This window comes from Neomonachus schauinslandi, chromosome 14 (genome assembly GCF_002201575.2).
Source record: "Neomonachus schauinslandi chromosome 14, ASM220157v2, whole genome shotgun sequence".
NCBI classification, from domain to species: domain Eukaryota; kingdom Metazoa; phylum Chordata; class Mammalia; order Carnivora; family Phocidae; genus Neomonachus; species Neomonachus schauinslandi.
The window spans coordinates 57,581,646-57,594,249 of NC_058416.1; the positions used below are offsets into that span (position 1 = coordinate 57,581,646).

The 12,604-nt window shown below is 39.8% G+C and overlaps 1 protein-coding gene across 1 annotated transcript in view; it reads left to right on the forward strand.

Moving 5' to 3' along the window:
- PTPRM (protein tyrosine phosphatase receptor type M) overlaps positions 1-12,604 on the forward strand; it is an 812,937-nt gene that overhangs the window by 648,320 nt on the left and 152,013 nt on the right. The window contains exons 16-19 of the mRNA XM_044921209.1: positions 4,114-4,265; positions 7,904-7,978; positions 8,200-8,226; positions 12,483-12,494. Coding sequence (XP_044777144.1) covers positions 4,114-4,265; positions 7,904-7,978; positions 8,200-8,226; positions 12,483-12,494 — 266 coding nt within the window. The remainder of the gene's footprint in view (positions 1-4,113; positions 4,266-7,903; positions 7,979-8,199; positions 8,227-12,482; positions 12,495-12,604) is intronic.

The window sequence follows — 12,604 nt, forward strand, 5'->3', positions numbered from 1 at the left end:
ATGCTCTGCTCTGGGTGTATTTCAAAATGGCTGCTTTCCGCCTCCTTCTGTTGGAAGCTGAAGGGTTTTGTTTTGTTTTTTCTCCAGTCTTTACTTTGTAGACCTGATAGGGCTCTTGGGGATAAAACTCAAAAAAGTGTGGGGGATCCTTTAAGACTGGATGCCCCCTAGAGTTTTGAAGTCCCAGACTTGTCCTCCTGAGCCTCCAGTAACTGATCAATTACAGCTTAGGTTTTCCTAGTCTTGTGCTGGTTCTCCCAGAGCTTTCTGCTCTGGTGGGTCATGATTCTTTGTATTCACCTGTTTGTCTCTATGGTTTGGGGAGCAGTCCTGTGACCTCAGTGACCTCAATTATCTGACAAAGCTAAGGAGAGTTGCCAAGTTTCAGTTTGTTCAGCTTTTTACTTGTCAGAATAGAGTGATAACTTCCAAGCTCTTTACATGTTAGACTGTAAACCAGAAGTCTTCTCTTCAATTTTTTATGATCCATTTTTAGATATTATCATCATTACTATTATTATTAAGGGTCTTTGAGATTCATGCAGTCTTAATTTGGAGATTGGAGATTGAAATACTTTAGGCAAACAACTTGTTAAAAATCAAAATGGAAAATAAATTTCCTTACATCTTTAGATAAGATTGCAAAGAGAATTCCCTTCACTTTAGGGGTTTCCCTGCACAAAACACTTTATTTCATTATGTTCACAAAGTTTGAAGTTTTCATTTAAAAAAATACAGATCTGAAACACAAAGCTTAAAAGAGAAATAGAAAAAAGAGAAAGTGAAAACTTCCATTTATCCACAGTCATTCCCAAGCCTCAGTTCTAAATCCAGCATTCTTCAGCCCTCTGTAATTATGGACTACAGCATTTGGCTGTGTATGAGAACAAATGAAAACCCCAAGCAATGACTCAAAACCTCCATAACCAAGCCAGCTACTTTTGATAAGTAGGTTGTAGAAAAACTCTCCTTAATAACACTGTGGTATGATAATGATTAATTCAATTAACAAGCATATTGAATACCGTCTCTTTGTGTAATTGGCTAGGTGCTAGTAAGTTACTCTTGCTTTTTCAAAGCATAATATTTAGTTATGGGAAGATAGAGTATTCATACAACTTGGTGGTAATTGTAAGGTAACTTGTAAGGAAACGTAATGTCATGAAACTTAACTAGAAATAACACACTGTTCTAGAATGTCTCTGGGGTCAAGAGATCTGGAGTGCCATCTCAGCTCTACCATTTGGACAAGTCACCTTACTTCTCTGAGGCCCGTTTCCCTCATCTGTAAATTAGGAAGAAGGGCTTTTACAAGATTACTAGGATTATATGAGATAACACTTGTAGAGTACTGTCACTATCTGTTGGGCACTGTATGTTAATTTCCACTCCCTTCTATAGACAATACAATTAAGTATCTAAGTGCTGTTACATTAATGGAGAGCAGAAGTACCACAAACATGCTGTTTTGGGGCCACATCGTGTTTTAATTTTTTGAATTTGAATTATTTGACAACACTTAAAAATTAAAGGAGTCCACATAAAATCTGTATTTCTATTTTTACCTGAAATTTATAGTGTCTGGGACCTCCATGGGAGATCCATCTGCTGGAGCTTGAGGACATTGTGAGCCAAGTTTTGAAGAATATTCATGAACAGAGTATGTGCTTAATATAAGCTTAAAGCTGTGGGTCTCTGACAGGACCTCTAATTTGAGCAGGCTCTCATGGGTCCTTAATGGGCTTCTTTTGTGCTTAAAAATGATCAGCAACGGGGCGCCTGGGTGGCTCAGTTGGTTAAGCGACTGCCTTCGGCTCAGGTCATGATCCTGGAGTCCCGGGATCGAGTCCCACATCGGGCTCCCTGCTCAGCGGGGGGTCTGCTTCTCCCTCTGACCCTCTTCCCTCTCTTGCTATCTGTCTTTCATTCCCTCCCTCAAAAAGAAAAAAAAAAACTTTAAAAAAAAAAAAAAAAAAAAAAAATGATCAGCAACGAAGTGCGTAGCTTGACATCACTGACATTAGTTCACACAGATGGAGGATTAGAAAGGAGATAGAGCTTTTCCAGTACAAGCTTAGCTTTTATGGGTGCACACATCCCCCATCCCCCTCCCCCCACCTCCCACCCCCCCCCCCACCAGGAGCACATTCGCTGTCATCTCTAACCTGTAAGGATTAGATTAGAACACAAGCAAGAAAAGACAAAGAGGGAAAGAGGGAAGTCTGGTGAACTTGACGAAGCCCTTCTTCTTGGGCAGAACAAAAGAGAATATGGAGGCAGACATCTGCATAAATCAGTCCAAAGCAAGTCAAAGAAATTCCAGCAGAAAGGGGACTTTTTGCCCGAATTATGGAGTTAATTATCTCAGTCCTCCACTTCAGTGTTCCTGGGGAGACCTGGCTGAAGAATGCTTTTCCAACGAGCTGGCAGATTCAGAAGTGGAGAGAAAATGTGTTATTATAACCACAGCTATGGAGCCCAAGCCTGGTGGCTGCCTCTGTCCAGAACACCTGTTGAGAGCATCCAAGCTCAGACCAGCATGGCTTGCTGGGGGGAAAAAGGGGGGCTTTTGAGAAGATCATCATGGTCTGCACGCTGGCAGAAGAATGCCAGCTCCCAAAGAAGCCACTCTTGGTTGCTTTTTAAAAATCTGTACAACTTTAACACTGTCCTAGAAGTTATAGATGATTTTCATCTTTCTATTTAAAATGTATCTTTTTTTTAACAACTTTGAGTAGTAAAAAGGGCAACTTATTAATGAAACCCTTCTGCTTTCAATGTATGAAATTAAAAGATTATTATAACTACAGGCAAGAAAGCATTTGGATTATGTGGCATTTGGAAATGACAATAAAGATTATCCATATGGTCTAATGTTGTCAATGGCTTACATTGCATTAGCAATCACCTAATATGGGCGTGATTTTGATTATGTGGCTCATTTTAAATTCTGCTGTGTCCTAGGTCAATCAGTCAAGATGATTTACTAGAAAGAGCTGCCATCTTCTTTTGTAAATGCTGCCGGGTACTTAGGCAGAATTAGAATATTTTAGGATATAATATCTTTGGTATTATGGTGCAATAGTCTTAAACCTTCTCACTTTATACCTTTTCCTTAAGCATCTCTCATTTTATTCTTGGCTGTCCCAGGTACATAAAACAACCTCCAGTAGTAAAAGCTGAAAATTTTTGCTTTATCTGTTTATTTGTATGTCAGGTCTTTTACATTTTTATGGCTTTGTCCAGGTATTTGTAACTTGAGATTATGAGTTTTGAGTGGTCAGGGAGCAGGACTCAGAGGCCAGAGTATCTCCAAAAGAATTGGAAATCTCTCTACCTTCCTTGGCCTTTTTGCATTCTCTTCCACGGAGGGAGGGGACATAGGGGCTTACCCCTCTGCTAAACTCTCCAAGGGAAGCCAGCAACTTGAAATTTCTTTACCTTCTGCTCTGCTGACCAGCCTAGGTGAGGACCTAATCTGGGGTCATGTGGAATTAAGTCCCGTCACAGCTCCCTGAGAAGTCGGGATATGCCCTCCTGTGCACCTGAGGTGTGAGCCCCTCTTACCCTAGTCAGGCTGAATGTCATGGCCAGCAACCTTTCTGCACATCCTCCAATGATAATTGCTTTCTTCCCTTCTTGCCTACTTTTGTATTTTAGTTCAATAATATGCCTCGTAGATTCATCCTTGGATTCTTTCAGTTTTGTTTGGCAGGTATTTACCAGGGCATCTACTCTCTGCCACTGAATGTAGAAAATAATTTAGTAAAAAGTTGGTAGCTCTAGAAGCTTATCAGTAAATAGATTATGAACACATTGTACTATGGCCAGTGGTCATTTTAATTTAACATGTAGTAGGAGAAACAGAAAGTAATACTGTAGGCTGTGTGTTCCTAATATCACTGGGTTTTTGAGGATGGACCGTGGGTATTTTTCATCTCTTTGTCTCTGCAGCTGGCAGAGAACCTGACATCAAGAAGGCACCATAAATAGATGTTAGGGATGAATACGAGTAATTCAATAGAAGTTATTCCTGATCGTTACTAAGTACACATGCCAAAGCCCCATTTTCCATTCTCATGCATGTCTATATAATGAACTCTTTGTCCTAAGGAAACTAGCCAAGAAGCGGAAGGAGACAATGAGCAGCACGAGGCAGGAGATGACCGTGATGGTGAACTCAATGGACAAGAGCTATGCCGAGCAAGGCACCAACTGCGACGAGGCGTTCTCATTCATGGACACACACAATCTGAACGGGAGATGTAAGTGCACACATGTCTTACCTTCTAGTACATTTCTCTGGTTTTCCAGGATGCTGGATAGGACTAGGGCATAAAAAACAAAACTCCCTGAAGAATTCTTATGCCCTATTAGTTTCTCCATCCCTTTCAGCAATTCTGAAAACTCTTTGTGCCATGGGTTGCATAGGAGAGGAAGATATAGCAGAGATGATAGGGCCAGACCAGGGAGTGCAGGAAGCCACAAGTAAGTTTCTGTGAAGCCTTAGTGTTGACATGAAGGCTTTTCTCTTCTTGAAGAGGAAGACATCTGCTTCTCATCACCCTTTTTGCAGTCGAGATCCTGTTTGTAAGCTAGCCAGTTGTGGAATTACACAGGGAAGCCTGTTCTAAACAGCTCACTAAATGGCAGTAACAAGTTAATTGTTTATTTGTTTAGCTGACAGGTTCTGCCTTTATTATAGGGCTATTAATGGCAATTAATAAGGTAAGCTATATTTCCACTTTGCAAGTCTCACATCTCACACCAGGTGGGTAAACCAAGCTTCAGCTCATGCCCTCCCAGACTGCCACCTGTGATCCAGGTACAAGGCATTATTTTAGAAAGCTAACAATTCAGTTGAGTATGTGAAGAACAAAAGGAGCTGTTGTGGTGTCCCTGGTGATCCTGTCAGAGACCAGAAGTAAATCCCCCGTGGATGCCTGATTCTGTGGTTCATGGCCATGCTGGGTTCAAGGGCAGAGGTTTCTTTACTGTGTGAAATCCATGCCCACAGACTGACACTGACACTGGCTGCATAATTAGCATGTTGGACAGCAAGAGGATGGAAAAAATGTGCAGCTATCACCAACACTAATAAAAATGCAGAAAGTCCAGAACCATGACTGAGAAGCACAGAAATCAGGTCTCGGGGGTTGGGTGAGAGGGCTGATACCAATGTGGACAGTGTGTGCCGTGTCCAGACCACCTGCTCGGCCTGTTCTTTTGCTACAGCCCCCAGGCATCCCATCTGCCCACCCTCTCTCTAGTCACTACGTGGTCAGTGTCCACCTCTCCCACACTTTGCCCTTCTGCATTCAGCGGGGCTCCCCAGAGCTTCACCGCAGACTGTTTTCTATTTATGGTAGCTACAGTTGCCCACTCTTCCTACTTAGAGGCACTACATTCATTCATCTATATGCACATGATATTAGGAACACACATCCTACAATATTACTTTCGTTTCTCCTGGCCCAGTGGAGCAGGAGTTTAGCAGACATCTCTGTCAGCTGTCACTCCAGTGGGGAGGGTGGCTTTCTTCATCCTTGGTCATTGCTTTTTGCCCTTTAGTATCATTTTCAGTGTAAACGACATAATCTGTATACTCCAGTATCCCACAAACTACATCCTTTTTTCATAGAATTTTCTCTTTTTTTGTATCAAATATTTTATATATACATACACATATATAATTCACTTAATGGCCAAAATAAAGCAATTTATGATACACTGTTGTGGGCTGGGGTGGGAATAGTCCTGCCTATCACCAACAGGGTTAGAATCTTGGTAGTAGTGGTTAGTTCTTCAACGTCATTATGAAAGGGGCCACACGGATAGGTGCTCTCACTTTCTAGGATAACCCGTTAATGTTCTAAATGTCCTATTTCGTGGTGAAATTCCTCACGCATAAATTTACTAGGAATTGCCTGCCCAGATGACTAGTTTCTAGGCTTTTGAAGTTTGAACAACAGGAGATATTTGCCTCTGGTCAGGAAATTTAATTTGGCAGTTATTTCTTAAAAAGTGAATGTATCTGTGGAAATCCATAAATGCTCAGGTAAAGAAGGTTGCTGTAGAAATCAGTATCAGCTTCCTTGGCTCATCTGCCACAAGCCATTATTTTATGCCTCCCGTCAATAAAGCTGATAGAGGAAACACAGCTAGGCCTTCCATTTTCCTCCCACTCTGTGAGCAATGACTAGGTGCTGTCCATTCCCCAACCATTGGAGTGACCGTGACGGTAACTTTATGAACTACTGGGGAAGGAAACGTGCAGGAGAGGGCTTCATTAGACCCCAAGGCTTCCAGTCCCAAACCTGTTACAAGTCTGGGTATGTCTGAGGTCTTTTAGGGCTGGGAGGTGAGTAGCTTTTAGAAATGAGATAGAAAAATGAAATTGGAGAATTTAAAAATAAGCACAAGCATATTTATGAGAATGGGGATTAATCTGCCTACTAAATCAAATGGGAGTTGTACCATCTTCTTTTAATATGTTATACAAAGGGGAAAAATAAATATGTATAGTAGGAATGGGTTTCATTTTTATACTAAAGACAAAAGTATTTAAAATATATTTTAAAGGGTGAAAATAAACAGCTATTTTGTATCTGCTTTGCACACTTTTGCCAATGACATAAAAATGTCTGCAGGTAATAGACATTATTCTTGCTGACCCTAGCACATTTTATAAGTACTCAGGTTTTTTGTTCTTATTTTCATCAATTACCCTCTTTTTTCCTGGCAGTTTACCATAAACATGCATTATAAATATGATACCTCTTTATTTTAGAAAAATATCTTATAAATGACAACCAGCCTGGGTTCTGGTTCTTGGTGTGTCATTTATTAATTCTACATTTTAAAAAAATAAACAGTGGTTAAAAAAAACACTGTCATAGAGGAACTTCAATATCCACAGGGATTTGGTACTTCTTCCCATAATAAAATGATGTAATTGGGTATTAGTGTCCTGATCTGGAACTTTAGCATCAAATAAATCATATAACTACATCAGAAAGTTAAGATTTAGACTTACATTTAACCAACTTGAACACTTGAACACATTCAAATTATTTATCCTTATTACTTGAATGAAATTAAAATGATTTTAAAGCACTAATCAATTAAGATGTTGAAGACAGTTCACAAACTACTTTTAAAAAGGAAGTACCCACTTTCAAAGAAATCAGATTAATTGGATGGGATCGACTTTCCCTCCCAATAACAGAGAGGGAGAAAAGGTCTAATAGTTAAATCCTGAGTTTTTCAGAGGATTGAAAAATGTGCATTTTTAAAAAGACTGAAAAGACTAATAGAACAATATGTAGGCATGCAGCTTTCACCTTAAATATAGTGCACACAAAACATCACCTTTATTTTTCGTAAACCAGGTCATAACCTTATAGAAAACTCTCAGAATATCCAAAATAGGAGGAAAGAGAGGAGTTAGCAAACTGTGAAAACCTTGACTTTCAGAAAATTCTCCAAAATCCATGTGTAGACACCTCCTCATACCCTTAGTTATTAAAAAAAACAAAACAAAACAAAAAAAAAAACGCTGGCATGATACTAGAATTCTACAAGCAAAGGCTAGAAGTCAAAATAAATAGAAGTCTAATGAATTTCTCCATTCAAAATGGCGGCAGAGGTTATGAGGATTTTTCTTCATTTGTAGAGTAAGAAAATCTTTTAAGTGATAAAAGGGTGTTTGTCCCCTAAAGTACAAATGATTCCCTGGAGACAGCGGGGAATGACAGTATTTACCACATAGACTTCAGTAGATGTCTGGCGTTTCTTCAGTCAAGTCTCTACCAGCACGGTGTCCTTCTGAGTGACCTCGGAGGGCTGTATTTTCAGGTACTGCCTCTCTGCCATTGCTGACTAGTCCTTCTCTCATTTACAGCTGTGTCTTCACCCTCGTCCTTTACAATGAAAACGAATACACTGAGCACATCGGTGCCCAATTCTTACTACCCAGGTAACAGATTTTTCCTTTGTTCCATCCATTCATAACCCCTTAGCAATCAGAATCAATCCGTGCTCTCACTTTGCTGTCCATAATGCTTGATACGTTTGATGTGTTGTAACCCGATGCTTTCTATGGCTTTCTGCGGGAAAAGTGGGGGGCCTTTCATCAATCATTTACTGTTCTTTCTCTTTTTACTTTCTCTGCATTGACCTGCTTATGATGTATGACAGACCCATTTGTGCCAACTGCAATTTTAGGTGAGAACATTTCCCTTTATCACAGTTTACTGCAGGAGTAATTTAGAAAGTCAGTGGCCACTCTCTAGGAGGCTGGAGTTCTGTATGACACAGGGATTGTAAGCAGGACAAGGGGGTTGTGGGTGGCCTGGGAGAAGGGCATAGATAATAAAAAGACTCTCCAAACAGTCTCCATTGATAGGAAGGGTTTGCCTGGTGTATGTTGGAAATGCTACTAAAAGATTCAAATGAGCGAGCCCGGCTCTAGTATTTTCCCTTTCTGTGTTCAGAATTTAAAGTCAGATTTGATCCCAAGGGAAAACACAGTATGTCATCACTCCGCTGTGTACTTCCAAGAGCTGAATTCGGTAATGTGACAGTCGTAAAAGTAAAAATCACTTCTTATTATTTTCACTTATCACTAAGCTCTAAAAACTTCAATTTCAAAAATAGCATTTTTCTTTTTTTTTTTTTTTTTTTTTTTTTTTAAAGATTTTATTTATTTTTTTGACAGAGAGAGACACAGCGAGAGAGGGAACACAAGCAGGGGGAGGGGGAGAGGGAGAAGCAGACCCCCCGCTGAGCAGGGAGCCCGATGCGGGACTCGATCCAGGGACTCCAGGATCATGACCTGAGCCGAAGGCAGTCGTTAACCGACTGAGCCACCCAGGCGCCCAAAAATAGCATTTTTCTAATTATGCCAAATGTTATGCAGAAAAATGATCACAGCAGAGTCTGGGCCCCCCTTCTCAGAGCCATTCAGGGCACCCCCAGCATTCCAAAATGTCTGTCACACAGTAGAATTTCAAAGGAGCTGATGTTCTCAGCAGCAAAGTGACAAGATGGCACTTTATAATCACATGGTTTATTATGTGTCATGGTTTATTATATGTCAGATGTCACTAGAAATGAAATAAAATGTTAGCCCAGTGGGGCAGAATGCATTGAAAATATAAAATGTTCCCCATGGGGAGCCGAAAAAAATCCCATTTGTCCAGTGTAAGAAGGTTCTGGAGAAATGGCATTACCTGGCTCTGATAACCAAATAAGCATGAGCTGCTGTTGCATTTGAGATGCATCAATAACCCAAGTGTATCACGGCTGTGTTCTCTTTCTACTACTAACCTTACCGAGAAGGAGCACAACACAATCGACTTCAAGGTATATACCAATTCATTGTAGCAAAAGTTCCATCCTCAGCTGTTTGACTTCTGCTTCCTAATTCTCTTTACAAGGGTTGATATCTTTGCAACATAATTTTTCCCCCTGTGCTTCTCTTTTCTCTAAGTTGTTATGATTTTTGTAGATAGGGAGATTTGTTTTTCTTACGATATTTTCTGGGCTTGAGCAAGTTTGTTGCCTGAGTTACAAGTGAACTCAGACAGAAGTGTAAGAATGGACATAAACCCAGATTTTTGGGGTTCACAAAAATGAACACAGCTCACTAAAGCCCTCTCCCCCTTTTCATGCCAGCTATATGGGGAAAAGGCTGGTTTTTTATTCTTTTCATAAGTAAGGGGCACAGGCTAATTTTAGGCACCCGAACAAAGTAATCTACATGCAGATGACATTTGCAGAATCTCTTGATAGGCAAATATTTGTGATTTCTTTGTGTGCTGTGGCATTCAGTCTGCAGCTCCTTTAGTAGATGTTCTGACCTTGGGGGAGCTGGAGTGGGGAGGGCTAAGACATGCACTGTCAGAGGGAAGAAAATGTTCAGATTGCACAGCAGGATTAAGATAAGCTCATTAAACAAATATCATTTTTTACAGTCACTGCTTTGTTAGTACAAACACTAAGGACATCTTTTAAACTTGGTTAGGCTTCTTTACTGAAAGGGAATCACTTGAACAGACAATTCAAGTAGCAAAAATGATGCACATCTGTGAAAAATAAGTCAGCCAGATTGACAAATAACTGTTATCATGTCTGGCTTATATATGTACCAACACAGCAAATGGTGGTTCTTGGGAACCGTTCCTCCCACGGTGTTTGGTGCAGATGTGAATCTCTATATTCCATAGTAAGGATTAATGAAGTGATCCCTTGACACCATGGGAAGATGATAAGCTGGACATACATACATCTACTCTGGCACTTTTGGGGAACAGCACTATTAACAATTTATACAGACAAGAACGTTTTGCTGTGACTTGGAGCTCAGCACCCTTAAATCCTGTATTATCTCCTCCTTTTATGCTTATGTGCTAAGGTGCCCAGCCTAATGTATAGAGCTTTAGTATGCCTTTATGTCATTTTTCTTGTCAAAAAAATGAGAGAGAGAGAGAGAGAGGGAGGGAGATAGATAGATGTAGATAGATATTGATAGACAAATTTTGATAGATGCTGATACTGCTTAATAAGTAGATAGAACACCTCACACCCCTCAAAAACATAGCACTCATTTCAATTCTAGATTTTTCAGCTGGTTTGTTGAGAATTGAAGATAGCCTATGAAAGAATGTAGGTAGAATTAATTCGCAGTTCTCCAAAAACCATCAGAACTGTTGGTGAGAAGCTTTATTTCTGATTTCCTCCTAGGCGTAATTTTTAACTGAAAAAATTGTTGGTAATTCTTAAACCAATATAGGAAATCAATGTCAAATGATATATTTTATCAGTAATTATTCTTTTTAAGTCAGAGCAAACTGATTAACCACTAATTTTGGTGGCATCAAGAATTTCTAATAGTGTGGGTGACCCAGTTTCATATCACAGATGGCACGAGAAGCCTTCTATTCCCTCTTTGATATCTATGTACTCGATAATAGCTCTCCTTTCTTAGATGGCCTCGGTAGTGTTTAAATGCTTTAAGACAGGTCCTGCACACTAGTAATGAGGTGGAGATCATAATGCAGCGGGGCGTGATCAGTACGGTGGCAACAATGCTGGCCGCTCTGGGAATTAAACCTTCCAAGAATGCCTAGCCCTAGGACCAGAGCCCTACCAGGCTGCGGTGTCTCCACAAGAAAGGCCCAGATGATTCATTTAGGGGAAGTTTAGAAGGTCAGTCCACAATGGAGGGCGTTTAATTACATTCATCCCAAAAGGTACAAAACAGAGAGAATGAGAGAGGCACAGGGGGGAAACTAATTAATGTTCCATTTATTTTAATATAAAGAACAGAACTTCCTGCTGGAGTAGCTAAAAGCTCCATAGAGTCTGTCCTTCAGCAGGGATCCTGTATCCCACTTTATGAGCTTGGCAGTTGCCAGCAAGCAAATCTGATGTGAAAATGTCCCGGTTTATTTGTGACTGTTCTAATAGAATGGGAACATCTGAATTGCTAATTTCAAAGCAAATCCAAATGAAAACCAAAATCATGAAATCAACGTACCACTCCTTTTTATTTTGTCTTTGTGTCTTTAGCCACCTTGTAGTGATCCAGGTGCCATTTCAGCAACAGCAACATAGCTACACACTTGTGTACCACCTTCCATACCATGCATCCCCAGGTGTTTTGCGATGTAGATAGAACTAAGGTTTGAAAACCAGGCCCAGCCAACCGAGTGCCCTTGAACGAAATTTCCTCTGGAGCTGAATCTCCCAGTTAAAAAAAAAAAAAAAGAATACCCTTAGCTGAATTCCCTATTGATAAACAATCTAGTCATTTTTTTAAAAAAATGAACATATCTTTTTGTATATATGTTTTAATTCATTATACCTGAAATTAATTTTGATTTAACATTCTCATTTTAAGTGAAGTTAGCATTACATTTTATGAGACATATCCTCAATCACAAAACAGCTAAAGGGATTCAGCATTATAATGAGCTAACCTGTAGCACGTGGAACTCTTAATCTAATAATACCTTCCTGCATCAGACATTTTTTAATAGCTACAATTTCTGCAGTTCATTAATCTAATGTACTAGGAGTCTTCCATTAAAATACAGCCTCTTTAGGCTTATTTGACCAAATTTTGACATTAGTTTTATAGTACAATTTGGTTGATGTGTTCAAGAAATTTAAATGAGAAAATGTGTCGAATACAAATAAGACTTATTTAGTCATTACTTAGTTCATGGGGGATGAAAAGCAATTATGATACTATTTTAACCTCCTTTTTGTTTTTGAGTGCTTAAATAAAACACCCCCATCCTAAGGTGATAGGAGGTTTGAGGCTTTGACCTCTGATCACCTACAGATAGAAAACTTAACTGTAAAAGTAAAGCACAGAATAAAAACTACCTGTAATTATTCACACAGTACTATTGCTTATGCCCTGTTTCCTTTTTCTCCTCCTCTTTTTCTCCTGATATGTACCTTCTTAAAAGTGCCAATAAATGGTAAGTTCCCCCATTCGCCCTTGGAAAGGTGTGGAGGGAATGGGAGTATGTGTCTTATCTGTAGATTCTGACAAAGCCAGCTGGTTCTGCTGTGTGTCGGCCTGCATGTT